We start from the raw sequence: 23,325 nt of genomic DNA on the forward strand, positions 1-23,325 counted from the left end.
CACAAGGACAGGGTGATGAAGCAAAAAGTGGGGGGGGGGGGGAACAGAGGATACACTGGGTCAATGCCAGCAACAAAACCACTGTTGGCGTACACAACACACAGGGAACAGCCCTATGCACTAGGCCATGAACCACCAGTTACAATGCTAGTCACCAGGCCATAAAGTACAATGCCTAACGCCAATAGCAGCACACCTGAAACCCACAGGACCCTGCCCAGTAGTAGATGCCCATTAGCATATTTGGGGCTGGAGTGCATCAGAGCCTGCCCAACATCGGTCCTACCCTGCCATGTTTGTCCTGGCCTAGGGGCACGCACAGGCCCACATCCCCCACCCAGATAACACCTCACCACACGCAATTTTTCAGATTCTGAAACTCACCCCCTTGTGGCTGCTTTAATGCCTTCAAGCACCTATCCAACTCCGAATAGGCCACCGCCAGGATGCGGAACATCAGGGGGGTCAGGGTTCGACAGGCACCCCTTACTCGTTGGGAGACCATCACCAGCTGGGCCTCTGCCATCTTTCTTGCCCAGCAGCACAGGTCCTCCCACTGTTTGCGACAGTGGGTGTTCTGCCTGTCAAAGACTCCCAGGGTCTGCACGTCCTTGGTGATGACATTCCAAATACCCTTTTTCTGATGGGCGCTGACCTGCAGACAATGATACATAGGAAATGGGATCAGCCATACCGGCCGGCCTGTTACACTCATGTCCCACCATATCCCTCCCATCCCCTTACGCACAGGCATTGACCACCATACATGCAACACTCTGTCCAGGACCCCTCAGCTAGCCCCCTTACACCAGGCTTACACACACAGCACTCCATGCATTCATGCCCCATGCATCGTGCTCACAGTGTACTCACCTGTTGGTCTGGAGGACCATAAAGTAAACGGTACTGGGGTAGGACCCCATCCACTAGTCTCTCCAACTCCTCCGAAGTGAAGGCAGGTGCCCTTTACCCAGACACTCGAAACATTGTCACTTCCAGACACAGGTCACAGCAGCACTTGCAGTGTAGGTTCTTTCCTGTTGAAGGTCAGGTAGCAAGTGAGTGAACAGATAGAAAATGGCGGTCACGTCCGCGGCGGTGAGTACCGTCACCGCCGGCTACATCACCATTGGCTACTGGAACCCATAGGGCCCAATGATAACCAATGAGGTGTTACACAACGATCCTCAGCTGCCTCCTGCAATGGCGCACAACGTCAGTGGAATACCTCATTTCAAATTGTCCTTCCACACAGGTCAGGCGGGGAACAGGCCATAGCACCTAACTGCGTCACAGCCGGCATAGGGACATTTGCGGGACTACATGTTAACATACTGTTTCTGTCACAACATGCAAGGCATTTTACTCTGCAAATATGTTTGAATATGACCATCTGCTCACCGTTTTTCACCCTAGAGTTCAACCGCTGAGGATGAATAGGAGATGGAGACATACCCCCGTGTACAGACCCCTGGTGGACCTGGCAACAATGGAGGACAGGCACATAATCCTCACTTACAGACTTGATAGGGCCATAATCCAAGAGCTGTGTGCCCAATCTGAGCCAGACCTGATCTCAGCTATCCGTCACCCCACTGGTATCCCCCCTCTTGTGAAAGTCCTATTAGTGCTACATTTCTTGGCAAGTGGCTCCTTCCAAGCGACAGTGGCCATGGCAGCAGGGATGTCAAAGCCAATGCTCTTAATAGTACTGACCAGAGTATTGTCTGCCCTGATGAAACACATGCTCAGCTACATCGTTTTCCCCCAGGTGGAGGATTTGGCCACAGTGAAGGTGAAGAAGAGGAGGCAGAGGAAGAGGATGTGGACAACAGAACAACTATAATACAACAGTACTTCCAGTGACACACTGGTAAGACACTGTAACCTCACCTACCATTGATATTTGGTAAAGTGAATTTTCTCTGGCTGGCTGCTGTTCCCACTACAACGGCCACTTATTATACCCTTTAACATGTCTATTTGCAGATATTTGTGCCCTCCTGTGGCTCCTGGTGTATTGACTGCAGCACATTACAGGTCATAACTATGTATACATCACTGTACAGTCTATTTGCAATGTCTACAGATTGTTAAACAACTGCATTCTTAAATCATTTGACATACTCAATACTTGTTTCTTCCAAGGGTGTTTATTTCAGTGCTGAGAAGTAAATGGGGATGCGCAATGGGCTTGGGTGATGGTGGAGGAAAGTCCAGGATAGAGTCAAGTCTATTGGTATCACAGGTGCATTGTCCAAGGGGGCATGTCTGTCAGCTCCCCTGCAATGGTGACCAGGGTGGTGTGGATGTCCCTCAGGTCCTCCCTGATCCCCAGGTACTGTCCCTCCTGCAGCCGCTGGGTCTCCTGCAACTTGGCCAGTATCTGGCCCGTGGTCTCCTGGGAATGGTGGTATGCTCCCAGGATGTTGGTGAGTGCCTCGTGGAGAGTCGGTTCCCTGGGCCTGTCCTCCCCATGCCGCACAGCAGTTATCCCAGTTTCCCTGTAGTCCTGTGCCTCTATTCCCTGAACTGTGTGCCCACTGACCCCAGGACCCTGATCGTCCTGTGTTTGTGGGGTTGCCTGGGGTCCCTATAGTGGTGGACACACTGCTGATTGACGTGTTCTGGGGACAGTGGTATGGGCCTGCTGGGTGGGTGCTGTGGTGGTGTTTCCTGAGTGGGGATGCTCTGTGGTGGGATGGGACTGTGCCTGGGTAACCGACTGTCCAGAGGTCCCTGATGGGCCAGGTTGGTCATCCTGATTCAGGCATGCAGAGCTGCTGTCATCACTGTGGGCCTCTTCTGGTGGGGGACTGGATGTTGCTGGCACCTCCTCTCCAGTGAAGTTGTGTGGGGGTCCTGTGGGGATGTAAATGCAGTGTTATTGTTTCTGGGTGTGACATCTTGTGCATGGGTATGTTTCCCTCTATGGTTGTAATTACCAAGGCAGCTTTGGACTGTGTTAGTTATTTGGTTGGCTAAATGATTGTCACTAGTGTGCATGCTGTGGTGATGGGTGTCCATGCAGGGCTGTGAGTGGTGTCCATGCATTGGTGGTGCATGCAGTGCTGGGTACTGGGATGGGTGGGTTGTTATGGTGGGGTGTATGTGAGGTGGTGGGGTGAGGGTAGGGGTGGAGGAATGTGTTGGCATGCAGGTAGGGGAGTGATAGTAATAGAGAGTTGAATTACCAGAGTCCAGTCCTCCAGCTACTCCTGCCAGCCCTCAGGATGCAGTATTGCCAAGACTTGCTCCTTCCATGTTGTCAGTTGTGGGGGAGGAGGTGCAGTCCTCTGTACAGCTATCTGGTGTCTTGCAACCACGGAACGCACCTTCCCCCGTAGGTCGTTCCACCTCTTCCTGATGTCATTCCTTGTTCTGGGGTGCTGTCCCACGGCGTTGACCCTGTCCACGATCCTCCGCCATAGCTCCATCTTCCTTGCAATGGATGTCTGCTGCACCTGTGATCCGAATAGCTGTGGCTCTACCCGGATGATTTCCTCCACCATGACCCTTAGCTCCTCCTCTGAGAACCTGGGGTGTCTTTGTGGTGCTATAGGTGTAGTGTGTGTGGTGTGTGTGAGTGTGTGTGGGGTGATGTGTTGGCGTGTGTGCTGTGAGGTGCATGGATGGTGTGTGGGTGATGGTGTTCTGTGGAACTGGTTCTGTGGGTGCTCCTGGTGTGTTTCTCTCTCTGTTGTAAATTGTTTGTAGTGGTAAAGGGTTGTGGGTAATGTGGGTGTGTGTTTTATAGTGGTTTGTGGGTGTGTGGGTGTGGTGTGTGTATGTGTGTCAGGTGTGTGTAGTTTGAATTGTCCAATGTGGTGTTGTTTTGTTAGTATGTGTATATTATGAGCGCGGCGGTGTGTACCGTCAATGGTTTACCGCAGTTGAATGTCTGCTGCGGTGATTCGTGGGTCATAATGCTGTGGGCGTAGTTCTGTTGGCGTAACGGTGTGGGTTTTGGTACCGCCAGTTTATCACTGACCTTTGGTCTGGTGGACTTGTGTATGTGTCTGTATAGTGGTGGATTTCTATGTGTGGGTCATAATACGGGTAGCGGTATACCGCCACGGTCGCTGTATGTTGGCGGCAGTCAGCATGGCGGTAAGCGGCACTTACCACCAATGTCGTAATGAGGGCCTTAGCTTTTAATTCATCTTCTAGTATATATATATAACTTACTGGTGGTCACCAGTAGGTAGTAATAGTTAGGACCATGTTGCCATTGAAAAAAAGCATTTTTTGACTTGTGGTGCCATTTGACGAATCTGAACAACATTTCCCAAAAAAAAGTGTTCCAGTGAATCTTGTTGTACGTGGGAAGTTTAGGGGTGAAGTGTCAAGCAGGCCGAGAAAAAGGGGTGGGGGTCTAAAAACATGTGTTTATTATTATAATTTCCATAGGGATTTTAGACATGACTGCAGCTGAACTGCTGAACGGAATGACATAAAATTTGCCAGAAAGGTAGCTCTTGGTTCAGAAAGAGTGATTGTTGTTATTTGGCATAAACCAGTTCAGTACTTTTTAAAATATTAAAAGAAAACTACATATAGAAATCTAGAGGAGCGAAGGGTTCGCGAATAATAACAAGCTCCCACAGGGAAATGCAGAGTTCTGATTGGCTACCAACACTTCAGCCAGGAAGTGTTGACAGACATCTTGGGAGTCAGCTTCAGCCGAGTCCACCAAAAAAAGTAAAAAAAAAGAAAAAGGGCCCGGATAGGTGACAGGATAGGGACACCCTGATCATTAGCTCTGTGCTGGGGGCGATTCACGGCTGATCCACAGATTCAGTGGAAATTCAAAGAGGAAAAAAAAACAACTGAAGTGTGCCCTCTTGTGCTTGCGTTTATGAAGTCCTGGAGTGGGCCAGGTCCCAGGGCCATGTTCAAAATAAAGGAGGGGGTGTACGGGCCCACCTCCTAAGCCTATTCCTGTCCTGGGGACTGCCACCTCCCTAGGGCTTTTTTTTTCATAATATACGTGGGGCCACACGGGGCACCAGGGCCTGGGGAGACCACCTCCCGGGGGAAAATAGTAAAAGAAATGCAGGGGCAAACAGCCCCCTCCCAACCCTGCAGACCTGGCAACTGCCACCTCCCCAGGGCTTCAGTATTGATCATTGCAAGGGGGCATAGCCTTGGTGACCACCACCTCCCTGATGCAAATAGTGAAAAACATGCTGAGGGCCCCACCACATCCTCAGGGACTACCACATCCCCGAGTGTTCAGTACTGATGATTGTGGGAGGGTGCGCGCCCCCCCCTCAGCCCCTGAGTTCACAACCTCCCCTGGGCTGAATTTAAACATTGAAGGGGGTCTGTAACGGACCCCATGCCCCAGGGACCACCACTTGCCCGGGGCTATTTACATGTTGAAGGGAGGGTGCCGGGCCCCCCTTGAGGAGCCATAGATGGCCCTGGGGACCGCCACCCCTCAGGGCCGGCTCCTGCTATGTCCTGGGGTGCCACCCCTGGGACACAGCTGTGTGCGGTGACTTGCAGGGAACTTTGACAGTCCCTGCCAAATCAAAGCAAACACTCTGGTTTCAGCAAACAAGAGCTGACAAACAGCTCTTGCGTGATGGAAGCGGAGGTTTCCTCTGTTTCATGCCCATTGGCCGGGGAGGCACTGCCCCCCTCTGTCCCCTGAAAAATGATTAAACGCCTAGGCTATTCTGGCCTAGAAGATCATTTCACTGATATTAAACCTCAACAGGAAGCACTTACAAATACAAATGTGGCAGGTGTGCCATTTGAAGCTCCACTTCTGGGCAGGAGGTGGGACATGCGCAGCGTAGGGTTGAGTGGCCTGTGGCCAACCCCCACTGGCTGTGCGCGGGTTGGGTGGTTATAGGCTATGAATGGTGATGGTTGGGGTAACTTATAGTATTTTAAATTATTTTAAGTTAAAAAAGCCAAAGAAATTCACGCAAAGTTTACAGAGTCTCACAAGAGTGCCATTTTTAAAACAGAACATTCAGATTGAACCAGGGAGCTTTCTTTCCCTTGGGCCATCTCGCTTCCACAGGAGTTAGGCTCCCACGAGAGAGAGCACCTCTGTCCTGAAGTTAGTAAAAAATAAAGGTAACTGGGGGCAGAATAGATACATCCTGATCCCCTAGGCTCCATGAGCAAGACCCAGAAGGGCCCCCATGGGGCCAAAAAGAAAACAAAAATGGCAAAAAATAAGGCAATTAGGCAAGACCCTTGTGGGATTGAAAAGAAACGGTGGCTGGTCTGTATTTGTTATAATTATAACCTGTGAAGCCTACCCCCAGGAGAGACCTTGTTTATATGGGAAGAGGTGGTGTGCAGCCCCCCTCCCTGAGCCACCAGACACCTAGGCAGCCCAACCCATAGCTGAAATTAGCTTATATGAAGAAAGGGGCCATGCATCCCTCCCCCACTCTCCAAGCCTCCACAGGCCTTGGGGTACTGAACCCCCAGACTGAAATTTCACAAAATGGGGAGGCGTGGAGCACAGCCCCACCTCTTTGGGACTCAAAAGGCCCCAGGAAGCCATGGAAAATTACTTTAAAGGAGGGGGGTCACACGGCCCCCCTCCTTGAGTCATTAAAGGCCCCAGAACCCCATCCCCTAGGGCTGGTTCGGAAGCTATGTCCCAGCGAGCACATCCCCAGGACATAGTGATTTCCCCGCCTGCACCAGAATGGACAGGGAAACCTGGGTTTGTTGTCGCTTCGCAGGACCATTTTTAAATTTTCTGCCAAGCGGCGGCAGGGTGCAGACTTGGATCTCTTTCCCTGTCTGCAGAGATCCAGGCAGAGAAACATATGTAAATATTGCTCCCATCAGCAGGGAGAAGCATTAGTAGTTGCTCCTTGTGTGTGGGAGCAATGTTGGTTCCTATGGTGGGTGGGGAGCCAGGTAGGGCTGCGGGTGCCTTGGGGCGTCTCCTGCGGCCCCCCCACAAGAGCATGGAGGGTGTCTTGGGTGGGCACCCACCTCTCCGTGTGAGGGTCCTGAGGGATGGGTTTCCAGGGCCGAAATCATCCCAGGGATGTGGACCGGGTGCCCCCCTCCCCTAGCTATAACATTGAGCCCCATGGTTGTTGTCCCCATAGCCAAAATCAAGCACTAGAGTGAAAATTATACACTGAAAGGAAGGTGAGCCTCACTGGGGAGGAGGGTGGCTCACATGTGAATCTATGAAAGATACCAATACTGGATAACTGTAGTTACAGGTAAGTAACTTGTTTTCTTATCCAGTATTGGATCTTTCATAGATTCACATCCTTGAATCTGAATAGCCAGCAGTACTCAAGATAGCTGGAAGGCCCATAGTGGATGGTGGGAGCAGGCATATCGGTTTATACAAACAACCCTACTAATACAAGAATTGTATATATATATATATATATATACATATATATATATATATATATATGTGTGTATGTGCACAGAGATTATAAACCATTGTAAAGCACAGAAAATACATATGCATGAAGACCCATACAAGCATAAATCAAAGTAGGTTAAAGTGAAATGAGGCTCACCTTAATGAAATATATGACGTAGGACAGCCTGTCCCACAACTGAATCACTGTGTTGAGCCGATTCTAAGCAGTAATTGCTGCGCAAAAGAATGAGTAGTCTTCCACGTTGCAGCTGGGCATATTTTGTCTAGGGGATATATCTTTAGGCTGTAACGTAGGAACCACACTGCTTGAAGGCATTGTTATTGCCATCATCGACGGTGGTATTGTCGACGACGGGGTGGTCATCAGAGGTGTTACTGAAAGTGGTCTCGTCGACGGTGCTGTCCTCGACGGTGTTTTCGTTGTTGTATCCATCAACGATGTCCTCATTGATGAGGGTTTCTTCAATGTTGTCTTCAATCGTCGACGGTGCAGGAGATCTCTCCAACGGTTCCTTTGATGGAAGTCTTTTCTTCTTAGGCGTAGTCAAATCTATGGTCTCACTTACCCGTTCCGATGAGATGGGAGTTTTTAGAGCTGACATCAACAATGTCATTGTTTACGAAGGTCTCCACGAGGAGATGGTGGCAACGGTGGCTGTGGGAGTCGTGGTCGATACGATCATCAACGGCAATGCCGTCATCGACTTTAATGTAAGTGGAACCTTTTTGGATGTTGATGGGTTTCCTTCTTTCGACGTGGAGAGGATGGCTGAGAGGAGGCTGACCCTGTAAAGGGTTTTGAAGGGTCTTTGTGGTGAGCCTTATGATAATTCCTGCTCTCCTCAGACTTCCCCAGGTCAAATGATCTAGACCTTTTTTGAGGCTTCGGGTCTATATCGCTCTCCTCACCTGAAGCATAGGATTTAGCCTGTAGCCTAATGAAAAGTCTTCCTTCTCTGTCCCTCAAAGTTTTAGCAGAGAAGGTGTGGCGTATTTTGCAGTCCTTCACCTGATGCTTGGGATGCAGGAAGTACAAACAATCCTTATGTGGATCATCCACATGAAGCCTTTTCTTGCCACAGGTCTTACAAGGGTGAAAAATGCTTTTTTTAGAAGTATCAGACATTTTCTGAAACAGAAATTTGATCTGAAAGGAAAAAAACTGATCAGAGCTCAGTTAGACTCCCTTCACACGACGTGCAGTAGAAAAACTGAGGGAATGAGCCTCTCTTGGGAGTGTTCTAGAGGGTACTGGCGCCTGATTGGTCATAGGTCAAATTTGTTTCTTTTTTCAAAACAACATGGATAGGCTATATGTTTGTTTGCTGGCATTATAACCAATGGTTATTTGGTACTTACTGCTTTTCTAAGATACCGTGGGACTCCCACTTTGACGACGGGGATGATTCAAACATGTGAATCTATGAAAGATCCAATACTGGATAACAATCACTTTGTGCCCCCCTCCCACTTAAAATCATGCTGGGCCCCAAGGGGATAGGGTCAGGCCGAGGAAGAGGGCCCCAGGGAATGGGGTCCCAGGAGCCAAAAGCAGCCTGGGGAGTGGCCACATGCGCCCCCTTCCCTTTATTTTTTACTTGAGTTTTCCTAGGGATTGTGGTTCCCAGGGCCTAACTAGGCCCTGAGGGATGAGGTCTATTATAAGGCTTGAGGAAGGGGCTACATGCCCCCAATTAAATAACAAAAATGGTCCTTGGGATAGGGCCCCCAAGGCCTAATGAGGCTTGGGGAGGAGGCTGCATGGGCCATCTCCCCTTTAATTAAAAAAAGACCTAGGGGCATGGGTCACCAGACCTAACTAGGCTTGGGCAAGGGGATCGAGCAGCCCAACTTCTCCAACGTGTCTCTAATAAAAATAAAGTCCAATGGTATGGTAATAAAATGTTACATTATGTTTAAAAAAATTAAAAGCTTACAGTAGAGTTAGACGTGATAAAAAGATCCATTTTTATTTTTAAAAAATCTTAGAAATTCAATGAAAAAAACAAAGGTTAAAGTAACTTTATAGTTAGATGAATTTGTCAGTGACTACATTAATGTTTTGAACTAAAAAAAACTAAATTTACTAGTTATAGTTTGTAGTGCTATCTATAACTTGTGCCTCGGCCTTGAATTGATTTACAACATCACATATGATATCTCTAATGATGTTCTGTGACATCATTGATGACATCTCAAATGACATCATTGATGACATCAAGTTTCTTTTGTAGACATTGCTCAATAAATGGGTATACCATTGGAGCTATGGAAAGAAGTGCAAACTTTGTCAGAATATTATAAAACATCATTACTGTTAGCATGCATAGAACCCTATGGGTAATGCAAGCTTGTGTTATGTGCAACACTGACACTATACCATACACTTCATAGGTAGCCAAGGTCACGTTTACTATGAGGTACAGATGAAAGGTTAATCTATCCTGTACATAGTATTCAATCTGTACACAACTGTTCAGGGAAAAAACAAGATCCTCCTGACACTGAATCCCTGTTACATAACTAATACCCAGCTATGGACAGTGTTTATCTGTATCAAACCCATGATAGTCACTGAAACTAAACTGAGAAATGAAGTGGATAGAAGTAGAAAATAGGCTCTGTTCACACCGCTTACTCTATGGAGAATGTTTGCTCTGTACCACACTATTTGTACATAATGACATTTTCATGAGAAATACACCACAGAGTATTATAAAGTATTAACTAAGAACAGTGTACACTCTATGCAAATATTATCCAAAGAGCCCCTATTCACTTAAAATAATCAAGGTGCTCAAGATCAGTCTTCCTGCAGCCCTCATCCTGTGGTGAAAACTTTACAGATTGCCAACCTTCTGAAGCAAAACAAGCACATGTACATCGGTTAGCACCTGGTGCACACAGTCTTCTATGCTAAGTAGAAATTGTCATACTGAGACAATTCTGTCTAATAACCCAAGGCTGCTTAGAATACTTAGGGGGTCTACTTACGAGCTGATTTGCATCGGTCTTGCACCACACAATGTTGTGCAACAGCAACACAAATCTTAAATCGCATTTATGAAGTCAGATTTATGAACACAGCAAGCTGTTCCATAGGCGTTGCATGGGTGTTTCCACACAATTCTCATGGCTTCTGATGCATTCCCAGATTTACCAGAGTTCTATGTGTTCTGCATTCAACAGTTCACAGAATTAGAGGAATATTCCTACCAGGATTGTTTTTGTGCTGTATGGTATCCCTTCCTGCACAAAAACAGTCCTGCATGGAACTCAGGCACCCTCGCACCATAGTGCAGGGTGCTTGCAATGGAGCTAGGGTGCCAAAAGATTGCCAGCACACAGAAAAAGGCAGGAATGCCTTGTGTTGCCTTAAATCAGGGACATTCCTGCCCTTTGGCTGTTACGCTGCGCTGCACTGTGTGACTTTTTCAAAAATAGGCCGCCTAGTATGTAGAATCTTTGCACTACTGGAGTCTTTTTCTCCACAGAGTTACTCTTCAATACAAAATGTATAACATGTTCAACACCTCTACACACCTATGATGCATTAGGAGCACATGCATTTTGTAAACATGTATGCCGATTAGCTGGACATAGGGTGTACAAAATTAGGCACAAATGTATCATGGTCTTTACCTGCCACTGTGTAAACTATAAATAAAACTAACCCATTCATTGGATGATGTCATCAGTGATGTCATAAATGATGTCATAGAACATGTCATGAGTGATGTCATTAGTTAAGCCGTAAGCAGTGCACGGTAGGGGCACAACTTATAGTTTATGCTATAAATGGTGAATTAATGTATTTTTAGTTAAAAAATTTACAAATTCACCTAACTATACCAATACTTTAACCTATGTTTTTTTCATTGACTATATATATTTGGCCATGGAGACCCCATCCCTGGAGCCCAATGCTTAATTTACGAGGGAAGGGGGCACGTAGCACCCCTTCATTTCCCGGGGCCTGGCCATATTGTAAATGTGGAGGAGGGGGCCGATTTCTGACTTTGGGGGCCCGACCTCCCACGGCCCAATTATATTAAGAAGGGGGACAGTGCATACAGCCTCTCTCCCCAGGCCAATTTTGGTCCTGGGGACCCCATCTCTCAGTGCTTGGATATATTGTTAATGGTGAGGAGGCCACACAGCCCCCCTTTGTGGGCTGATTTCTGGCTCCGGGTTCCCCATCTACTGGGACCCAGCCATATTAACAAGGTGGAGGGGGCATGCAGTCCTTCTCCCTGGGCCAATATTGTTCCCGGGGACTGCATCTTCCATGGCCCGGCTATATTGTAAATGGTGAGGGGGCACGCAGCCCCACTCCCCAGGCCGATTTCTGGCTTGGGGACCCCATCTGCAGGGACCCAGGCCATATTAAGAAGGGGGAGGGGGCACACAGCCCCCTTCCCTGGGCAAATATTGGCCCTAGGGACCCAATGCCTCTGAGCCCAGCCAGTAGAATGTGGGTGCCCTGGAGCTCATCCAGGGCACCCACTACATCATTGTTGGAGGCCACGGGGGCCCCAATGCCCCTGCAGCCCACGGCGGCACCACTAGCAAAAGCCAGCATTGCTCCCATTCAAAGGGAGCAGCTAAGAATGCTGCTCCCAGCGAGCTTAAGCAACCTTTTACCTGCCTGCTTCAGTGCTGAGGGCCTGATTTAGATCTTGATGGACAAGTTACTCCATCACAATGGTAACGGATGTTCTGTCTATCAAAACATAACTCCCATAGGATATAATGGGGATTATATTTCGGCGGGCAGGATATCTATCACCGTTGTTAGGAAGTAACTTGTTTACCAAGATCTAAATTAGACCCTTAGTGTTTTCCTTCGCATGATTGCTGCTCTGAAATTGCAGGCATGGAAACCATTATGTGTGGGTGTTGGCACCTCGGGACACAGCTGGAGCCAGCCATGGGGGATCCCAGTACCATTAATGGTTCAGGGAGAGGAGAGTGCAGCTCCCTCCCACTTTTTCGCACAGCCGGGTGCCGCGGTTCGGGTGCCTGGGCCAAAAACAGCCAAGTAGGGGGACTCCCTCCCCCTTTCTTCATGGCTGTGTCCTGGGGTGGCAGCCCTTGAGGTGGAAATCTGCTCTGGAGAGGGTCTGCGTGCCTCCCTCCCCTTCATTAGTTCAGTCGAGCCACGAGGGGCGGTGGCAGTTCCCAGGCCAAAATCGGCCTGGGAGGGAGGCTAGGCGCCCCTCTTCCATACGCTTGGCACCCCTTCCCTTGAAAAACATCAGTTTGCCCCAGGGGATGGCGGACCCTGGGCTGAAAGCGGCCTGGGAAGGGAGGCTGTGTGCCCCCCCCCTTCCCAATTAAAATTACAAACAATCTCCCCTGGATCCGGCCCGCCCGGGGACTAATAACAGCAAGCGTGGGAAACTGTGCTCTTTATTTTTTTAGTAAGGTATATATATATATATATATATATATATATATATATATATATATCTATTGTATTTAATAATTCCCAAAAACTGAATGGGTTTTCCACTATGCATTCTGTAATCTTACAAAAACCACTCTTTCTGGACCACAAGCAAGCTTTCTGCAAAATTTTGTGTCATTCGATTCAGTGGTTTGGCCTCTAGACATGTTCTAAATCGCTTAGGGAAATTGCAGGGGAAAACGCTTTTGGGAACCCCCTTTTTCTCAGCCCCTGCTTGACAAATCACCCCAAACTTTCAAGGCAGCAGCCGAAGTGAGTTTGTCCCCTTACCCTTCATAGTTGTTTTCAAGGATGGCTGTGGTAAAGGTCCGTCTACCCACTTTGTTCTGAGAGCAGACCACTACTCCTGGTCCATGAAGGGGTTCTTCATTGGTACATATTTCTAATCAGCCTAGATTACAGTTTCACACTGCTCTAAGGAAGAAAGGGCACCCTCATCCCATAGGGTGTAGTACATGTCCACTACCATTTAGTTGTATCTTTGTGATGAAGCCAATTAAGGTAATGATCTATATTGGAATCAAGAAGAAATAAGGCAAGATTTAATCTCTACTTCATTTCCCCTAGTCCCTGCATTCTGTCAGTGCTCTAGTACAGTTCTTATTACAAAAAATCCACTTATGTTCTATTTACTTGGCAATATACTTGCTAATTAGTTTGCCACTGATTGTGATATGTTGAAGGTGTTATCAAAAAAGAACATTCTTGTTAATCATGCCCTATGTCTTTCACTCCAGCTCTATGACATTTTCCCCTGGCTGATGCGTCAACTTCCAGGACCTCATAACAATATCTTCAAAGGCAATGCCTTTATGATGGAATTTGTGAAGAAGGAAATGAAAAGTCACAAAGAGAATGGAATGTCTGAAGAGCCCCAGGACGTGATTGATTTCTACCAAACTAAGATATCACAAGTGAGTATAGCAGCTGCTACATTGACTGCTCAGTTCTGGCTCTGATAAAGCTGGTATCTGGGAAATACATAAGATAAGACATCAAACAAAAGGGATTTTTATGACAGTTTTCTCATATTATTGGGCTTTTTCTACTATGCATTCTGTAATCTTACCATACAGTTGACTTTATGATATTTTTGTTTCAATTATTTTAATAAAATATACCTCATAGTATTCAATAAAGAAATACCAATTAAAAACAGACTCTGTGTTGACAACATTTATCTTGAATCTGAATCTTCCACTCCTTGTGACTCAAATTTACATTTTATATGCTGATGACCTCTTGTTGATAAGTAGCACCCGAGTAGGTCTGCCAAGACTATTCAACAGGCTAGCATAGTATTCAACTAAAAATCAGTCACAAATCAATCTGAAAAAGAGCAGAGTTATAGCTTTAAACCGCAATATTTGAAAACACAGGAAATGGTTCCTCAATGGGTCAACTATCAGGGAAACATCAACACATACATATCTAGGGCTCAAACGGATTGAAGGGGGTCCTTTGGCACACAAAAAAGGCTATTATAGCCAACGCAGATGTGCTAAAAGTTGCCTTTTACAACATAAGGAAAAACGTGAGGGACACAACCTGAAGGCACTAGTTATGGTGATAACATCAAAAACGATCCCCACTTTATCGTACGGAGGGAAGATAATGCCAGAGGCGGGCGCCGCTATTCTGGAGAAGCTTATATTACGAACACACAAATGGATGTTCCAGCTGTCAAAATCTGCTTCCCCTGCCCAAGTAAGACAAGCGTTCTCTCTCGCAAAGCAATCACTGACCAGACAAGGGGCTTTCATAAGATGCTGCCATTGACTAAGGAATGCCCCCGAAGACACACTGGCAAACCTTGTCTGGAATTAAATTAATCTTGAACAAGGGGAAAAGACACTTGCTACATACCTGCAGAATTGTATAGAGAATATCGGTCTTTCAGACTTATGGCAATTGAATGTAGGTGATTTCATCTTTAGGAAAGGTTTTAATAAGTGTATCCAGCAGAAAAGCCACCTGGAGGATAAAATGTCATTGGCAACTTGAGCCCATGGATGGTTGGTGATAAATTTGTATGAAACTCAAAAGGAACAACCCTACTTTGATTCAGTTCTTTCTTTAACCATCAGGAAGGAACTCATGAAAATGCGATTTGGCCTCCTCCCAACACTAGGGTTTACACCTCAATAGCAGATCAAGAAGCAACTGCAGGACAGTCTGTTCCACCTGTGCCATCAGTCAACTGAAACATTTATGTATGTACTATATCTATGTCCAAAGCTATTAGTAGATTGAAGGGCCCTGCTGTTTAAAGAATTTTTAGCCGTGGTAACCTGTAGGTCAGCTGCAATAGAGGCCCTAAACCCACAAAACCGTTTGCTGAATATCCAGATGGTGCAGGTTTTAGAAATTTTTAATAATCAGATAAAATAATTACTGTTGGCCTAAGGAGGGTATTGGGTCCAGGGAATCTAAGGATACAGGAAACCTCATCAAGGGGGCAATGGGATGAATTAGAGCCCCCCCCCCCCCACACTGCTACCAAACAAATTCCCTATTAGCTGGGCTGCGTAGGTTGAGATTGTCACTTTGGTCATTGTGAGCTATACCTATGTTTGGGCTGCTAGGGGCAGGATGCGAGGGACATTGACTCTATCCTGACCACCCAGGCCACCTAGATCGTGTTCAAAGCCCTGACAAGATCATGTAGGAAGCTGGTTTTTGCAGTAAAGTAGTCCATAATTACATAATGCACTTTTTGCACTATTAGCTGTCTTGCTTTGCAGGTAATGTTTGTATAAGGCCCTTTTTACATGGATTGGGTGTTCAGTCAGGCCGTTAGAGGCTTGGCACCCTAATATTGCACCGCTAAATGATGCTCCTTTTGCACCAGTGATTAGGCGAGAACAGGATGAAATGATGGTTTAGTTAACGAGTTGAAATTTCTAGTACCATAGGAGATCTATGAACCTACCTATCATTGAATCCAGCATGTGTATATCAGGCACTAATAGAACTGTCATAGTTTTCTTCTTTTTAGTTATTAGACAAGACCAAGTAGATTCGAGTGCTGAATGTTCATGCCTAATAATGTGACACTTTTATCCTTTTACTGAATGTATGCTTTTAATGCTATTGATTGTGTATGTTTATGATTTTAATTAACTAATTAACTAATTAACAAAAATTTCATTATCAAATTCATGTTGCTCTGCAACCATTTCAAAGCCTGCAGAGGCATTGGCCAGTAATAGCTATAGTATCTGGTTCCTCACTATGATTGTGAAATTAACCTAAAATTGGTGGTTATTGAACAAAAATTAGCACGTTCAGTACCAAGCTTTGTTCCCTCTTTTAAAGTCTGGAGGGTTTTACCTACTGAAAGTCCACAGGGGGTGCAAACTTTATATATTTCCCAGTAATTACTGGGTGGATATATGTCCAAATCCCATCCTGTTCCGATCACCGAGCAAACAGAGATTTGTGCAGTGATCATTATTTTGTGGGTCCTTAATTTCAATTTAAAAAGAATATTGAGGCAAAAAGCCATAGTGCTCTGGGTTTGCAACTCTGAAATAACCTCAATCCCTACCTAACAAACAGCCGAAAAGGACTTTTCAAAAAGGGCTTCACTCCAGATCAAATGTGTGATGTGTGAACACCTAATTTCTCTCTAACATGAGCTTACTAATATTAGGTCTCTGCCTCTGTTCTTAAAAGATCAATCTGCAATCAAAGCCCCAGCAACCGATTGATACCTCAGAATCCTTGCAAAGATGCTTTTGCTTTTAAAGTAGCTGACGGGCAATACATTTGGCACTTTGTAGAACAAACATAAATAAGTCTTATCAATCACTCCATTGATTGATTTCATCATTCTTTCATAACTGCCTTGACCAGTTCAATCCCTCTTTGTAGAAGAAGATAGTGCTCTATCCATACCTCCCTAGGATGAAATCATAGATTCTACTCATTCCTTCCGTTGATGAAGACAGTGCTGGCTTCCCTCCCTCTCAAGACTGAGGTCAGTTAATTTCACCAATAAGTACTGCAGACATAAACTGTCATTCATATTCATAATCTTCCCATACAGGAGTAGAGAATCTAACACTCCACCAACCATCAACATCTAATGTTGTTTATACCTACTTTCAAAACAAATCTGTAATTTTACTCATTGTCATTAGATGATACTGGGTTCTTGTGCAGAAATGCATTCCATAATTTGCTGCATTTATTTTCATCTTCATCTTCATTTTCATTTTTATGAACAAGACTAAACTCTTTTATATCATCCATGAATCCTCAAGGATGCCAAGCTTCACAATATGTCATGCTCTCTACATATTTCCTGCCTGCTGAATGTAAAGGTTTTTATCTCATCCAGGACTCTCAAGATATCACCTCTAGTTTTGATGAGCATAACATGATCCGCATTGTGGCTGAGCTTTTTGGAGGTGGGACGGAATCCACCACCACCACTTTACGGTGGGCAATCCTCTACCTGGTGAATCAACCAGAAATCCAAGGTGAGACTTAAGATGGGTACAACAGAAAATATTTTATAATAATATACAACTTGAATATAGAAGTCCAAGCTATTCCATATTTAATAGATTAACAAACCTAATTAGTTATGATTATTTGGGGTGCATAACGTTCCAAAAAATTAATGTTTCATTCACTGTTCATTCACTGTTCTGACCTAAGGGCCGAGTTCAGACTACATTCCACAAGTTTCACAGCTTCTCAAAACAAGACCCACCCACAAATATTCCTGCTGATAGACTATGGGCCAGATGTAGGAAGGAAGCAATTTGCGAGTTGCAAATTGCGAGTCCTTCCGACTCGCAATTTGCAACTCGCAAATTGCTATGCAGTACGGTGTCTCAGACACCGACTGCAACTCGCTATGGGGTCGCAATGACCCACCTCATGAATATTCATGAGGTGGGTCGCAAATTGCGGCCCCATAGCGAGTATAGGCACTCGCTAACATGGAGGCCTGCTGTAGTCAGCAGGCCTCCATGTTAGCGACCTGCTTTTCAATAAAGCAGTTTTTTTTTTTTTTTAAATGTAGCCCGTTTTCCCTAAGGGAAAACGAGCTGCATTTCAAAAATCCGAAACCTTTTGTTTCGTTTTTTTCAGGGCAGGGAGTGGTCCCTTGGACCACTCCCTGCCCTGAAAAAATATTTTGGGGTCCATTCACAAAGGGGAAGGGGTCCCATAGGGACCCCTTCCCGTTTGCGAATGGGTTACCATCCACTTCAAGTGGATGGTAACTGCGACTCCATTTGCGACCGCATAAGCGGTCACAAATGGAATTGCATACCATTGTGAATCGCAAATGGGAAGGGAACACCCCTTCCTATTTGCGATTCGGAAATGCATTTTGCGAGTCGGTAATGACTCGCAAAATGCATTTCTGCATAGGAAACACGCATTTGCGATTCGCAAACGGCAAATTTTGCCGTTTGCGACTCGCAAAGTGCTTCCTACATCTGGCCCTATAATCGGCATGTGTACTGAAACAATCACTTATGTTAATTTATCAAAACACAAGGTGAGGCAGAACTGATTTTCCCTACCCTTAAAACACTCTCTGTTTACACCACAGAACGTTATATAACATTACCTTTGATTACATTAATGCAGGATGCCTTGGGCACTGGCAAAGTCAGAAGAAATACCTTCAGTAAAACAAGCATTTGCAATGTAACCGGTCTCGCGTTTGCTTGAGCTCGAGCAATTAGCATTGTAATCTCCTAACCGGACTTTTCTTGCCACATAAATTGAAAATGAAAGTAAAACAGTTTCACATAACTAACTGGACTTTTCTTGTCATATAAACTGAAAAGTAAAAGTTTCACATAAGTGAGCTGACGGCCACCATCAGTGCAAAGCAGACACACAAAGGGAAATAAAAGTTCACTCTTAGTGAAACCTATCTGCAAAAGTGCAATTATCCATGTAACGGGCAAAAGTGCAATTATCTACGTAACTGGCAGAAGTGCAATTAACTATGTAACAGGGTCGATGTCATGCAAAGCGCTCGACTTCTGCCGAGTGAGAACGCTTTGCGAAAAAATGGTAAAAGTAGTCCAGAAACCGGACGGAAAACGTGGAGCCTAGTATGTTTTCACTACTTGGTCGCTGCGCTCAAGGAGGGCTAACCACCAGAAAAGCCATGCTGTATGCATGCCTTCCACTAATGAAAGCAAGCAGATTTTAAAAGGCAAGCCCACGAACCAATGAAAGACACTGACGTGAAATGGGCGTGGTTTGAAGCCCAAAGAGAGATAACAACACGGGACGAAGCGCTTTGCGTTCGCCCATAAAAAGTACAAACAGTGTAAGATTTACAAAAAAAGTTATTGCAGCACCCCAACATACTACATTTAGATATCTGTCATGTTTGGGGCGCAGTAACCACATCCACCCAGCTCTAAACCAGGCCCCTAGTCTGTATTGAAAGTTTATGTAATTCAGTACCGGATCGCCGAACTGTGGGGAAGAGCTGTACACTAATGTTGAAACAATCATTGCGTTAGTGTTTTGTTACCAGATTCTTTATTTGTACCAGAAGAATCATATTTGAATGGATGTTTTATTTATGTTAAAGCTGTTGAAACCAAAATGATTTCCTTGGGTCTCTAGTATTAACTCACAAGTGCTTGTCATATTTTCAGAAGAGGCAAGATTTCTAAAAAAATATGTATTGTCTGTGCAACCACCAGCACTAGTCTACTATAATCCAAGATGGTAATGATTTGTTCCACCCAGCAAGATCATCTCAAAAGAACAAAAGCGACTGGCTGCACAATGACTTCTTTAGCATCCGGTCACAGAATAGACCTCATAGCTGCGCGTATAACTAGGTAGAGCAAGCACTGAACAACCCGAGTTACTGCCCATAAAGGGAAGAGACATGCATACTTCACAAATGAGACTCAGTTCTGCATTGGACGTGCCTCATGTTTTCCTTCATGTAAGGATGTTTAGGCTTGTATGCTTTCTATCTGGAGGAGGAACCATCCAAACTAAAGTTAATGAATAAGGGTGAAGCTAACCTAAACTGTCCTTGCCAGTTCTATTACTGGCTTTTTAAAACATGGGCATTATATACTCAAGCACCCTCAATTGGTGAGATTTCACAAAAAAAATAAAGCGACATAAATTGAAAATAATCCATAACATTTCTGAATTGATTATCTGAAACACCCGTATTTAGATTGAGGATTTGACTGTATTTCATAAAGCTGGTCTGGGTTGACTTGAATTGGCGTGGGCTGACTTGGGCAGTGGTATTACAACTGAGGTATTTGATGGGATTGGATCGATATTTTGCTGCTAAAAATGTCCTTATTAAGACAGATAGATACATGTGAGTCATAATGGTGCCATTCCTCTGACCTGTGTAAATATTTCTCTCCAGAGAAAGTTCAGGAGGAGCTGTCAGCTGTCTTTAGTGAATCTCAGGTCATCCAGTATCAGGACCGAAATAGGGTTCCATACACCAATGCTGTAATCCACGAGATACTACGCATAAGCAACATCGCATCCGTTGGCCTGGCTAGGCAGGCTGTGAAGGACACCTCATTGCAAGGGTTCAACATTGAGAAGGTATGTATGCATAAGTACTGAGAGGCGGCAAAGCGTGAAGCATAGTAGTACTTGTCATCTGATAAATTACAGATATTTCTATGTTGTGAAACAAGATTATACAGAATGCAATAGCTGCCTTCAGAAAACGTGCCTCCACCCTCACATTCTGACACGGGGTATGAAACAGACACTGACTTTTCTAACACCAAACGAGGTAAACAAAACACTTTGTTGGGCAATAAGTGAAGAAGACAGTGCCGGTAAAAGAACCAAATGGAGTGGAATGTACAGAATCAGCAAAAGGTAGAGCAGAGCAAATGGAAACTATCAAGAGGAGAACAGGAGAGAAGTGGTGGGGGGAAGGGTGTTTTAGCTGAGGAAATAACCTTTATTTTTCCAGTTGAAAATTGTTTCTATCATGGCATTATAATTTTGGGTAATCTAGCAACTTTGAGTGTTTCTCCAAAGTGTGCAGAACAAAACCAAGGTTGAGAGTGAGTAGATTAAACTACTTTGTCCCCCAGCCCTCACCTTGTCCTGAACTTTGCCCTCACACGCTTAAAGGAGGGGCCAGAGGATCACCTTTGTACTGCACTATTAAAGCGGCAACCATCTTCTGTGCTGTGGGACGCCTGTGCAGGATTTGCAGAGTTGTGCTTGGGTGGGACTTTGTCCCTCCCCAGTCACCTTGGCCTGAGCTTTGCCCTCACACGCTTAGAGAAAGGGTTGGACGATCACATTTATGCTGCACTATTGAAGCGCCAACCATCTTTCGTGTTTCAGGGCACCCATGCAGGATCTGTAGGCTAGTACTGGGGTGGAACATTGTCTCCCAGCTCTCACCTTGCCTTGAACCTTGCCCTCACACTCTTAGAGGAGGGGCCGGCTGATCACCTTTGTGCTGCCCTGGGCCTGTGGAATTGCCAGTTGGTATCTGATACTCTGCAACTCTGAAGGATATAAACTGAAGTGGACCAGTGGTAAGATCCTTGGAAGCCCTAATTCTTTTGATGGTGTATGTGTCCAGCAGTTTGTACATGTATTTGGGATGCATGTAATCCAGAGTGTCAGTTCCACGCCAGCTGTATTCTGTTTTGGGAGGAGCAGTTGATGGTCAAATAGTCACATTTTATCAAGCTACATCATGTTTTCCATCTGCTATTACAGCTGTGACTTGTGCTTTTGAGAGGTAGTATTACTATTGAAATCTCAGTCATACTGTGGATTTATAAAGGTGCATTTCTGGTGTATTGTGAACTTTCTTGGCCCTAGCCTAACCATTTTGATGGGGAAAAATAAGGCTAATGTCATGTTCTTGGGGTGGAGTCCAAGACAGCTGCTCCAAAACATGACAGGAGAAGTTGGGCTTTTTATTTTTGTTATCCTCCTCTGTGGGTGCTCTGGAGAAGAAAATTACCAATGTGGAGGATGAGCTGGCCCACTGTGGGGGAGTGCGGGGGGAGGTTGGAAATCAGCCAGTAGCCTTAGAAGGGCTACTGTAAGAATTGGCGGGCCCACCATGAACACAGTTTGAGTACAGGCTCATGTTCACTGTGCAGCTGTATCGCCAAATGCAGTTGGATCATTGTTGTCTCTCTCTGGCCCAGAGCACAAGTAGGATGTTTTCCCCTAGCAAGGAAATGGACAAAAAGAGAAGGGACGAATTCCACAGGAGGTCAAGGGCCTCCTTCCTGACCTAAGGGTAAGGTCATGAATAAGACTTTTGAGGATTTTATCAACTGCAAATTACAGACTTATATAGAATCCCTTTATTCAAAACTTAAACTCTTAATTAAGGAGTTGTCTTGAGTCTAAAGAGTGTTTCCTCCCAAGGTGCTGCACATTTATCCTTGATATCACCAGCTGAGGCTCCATCCTTAGATATGTCCACATGGGTCAGGCCAGATGTACCTACATCTTATGCTAACACCAAACCTAAAAATGCTGATGAATCTGCAGCTGAAACTGTGATGGACAAAGAGGGTTGTCCCCTTAGAGGAGCCATGGTAGAGAGCCTCCTGAAGAAGGTCGTTTGGGCCCTATATCTAATCCAGTAAAGACTGGGCATCTTTAGCCACCTAGTTTTTGGAGTGTCCCAACAATTTACCTCCCCCAAAGCAATCCCTTATGTGGTTATTCTTGGTGGCGTTCCACCTCTGACCAGTAACAATCCAGAATCCTACATTAAGTAGAAAACAAAGTGACCCATTGGTTGGGTTCTAACTTGAAACTGGGTCCAGCTATTTTTGACTATATCAACATGGTTTAAAGCATTAATTGGCTGGGTTAGGATGCCAAGTCAATGGTGGGGGGGCTGTATTGTTATTAACTTTAACCGTGCAAACGTGGCAAAACAAGTACTTGCTGCTGCAGGCTCCAGTAGGCTGGCTTCGTCTTCTAATATTCAGGTTCTTCCTTTAAGTGTTTTCTATAGACCTGACGCTGTCTGCCCAATGCCTTGGTCCTTGGTTGGCCCTCAGACATCGGGCCACCTTTGCATGCAGTCTTTATTTCCCCAGGTGATGTGTCACAATAAGTTTGCTCTTTTGAGTCAGTTGCATTATTGTGACTGACGCGAGCCCCCAGCAGCAGTTTCTACCTCAGTTACAGCACCTTCTAATTGTGTGAGCCCTGGGGTCCATTTTTTAGTGACTTGTCTCCAGTTACCAGTGGCCACATCTCATTGATCAGCTGAAACATCACCTGGCTCTCTTCTAAATTTATGGATTCAAACTGGATTAGGGTCATGAAAGCCTTCCATTTGATCTGTTTGCAAGAGACGTAGGAGTCCAAGAATACTTTTTATTTAGAGGGCTATCATTTTTTTTTTTACCCCTGCCATTCATTTATCTGCCCAGCATTTCCCCAAGTCTCCCAATAAAAATGGTACCTCACTTGAGTG

The 23,325-nt window shown here is 45.4% G+C and overlaps 1 protein-coding gene across 2 annotated transcripts in view; it reads left to right on the top strand.

Moving 5' to 3' along the window:
* LOC138265305 (cytochrome P450 2J2-like) overlaps window positions 1-23,325 on the top strand; it is an 82,953-nt gene that overhangs the window by 23,876 nt on the left and 35,752 nt on the right. For both annotated transcript variants that reach the window (XM_069212913.1, XM_069212914.1), the window contains 3 exons: window positions 13,598-13,774; window positions 17,206-17,347; window positions 20,254-20,441. In XM_069212913.1, the coding sequence (XP_069069014.1) occupies window positions 13,598-13,774; window positions 17,206-17,347; window positions 20,254-20,441 (507 nt within the window). The remainder of the gene's footprint in view (window positions 1-13,597; window positions 13,775-17,205; window positions 17,348-20,253; window positions 20,442-23,325) is intronic.

This window comes from Pleurodeles waltl, chromosome 11 (genome assembly GCF_031143425.1).
Source record: "Pleurodeles waltl isolate 20211129_DDA chromosome 11, aPleWal1.hap1.20221129, whole genome shotgun sequence".
Lineage (NCBI taxonomy): Eukaryota > Metazoa > Chordata > Amphibia > Caudata > Salamandridae > Pleurodeles > Pleurodeles waltl.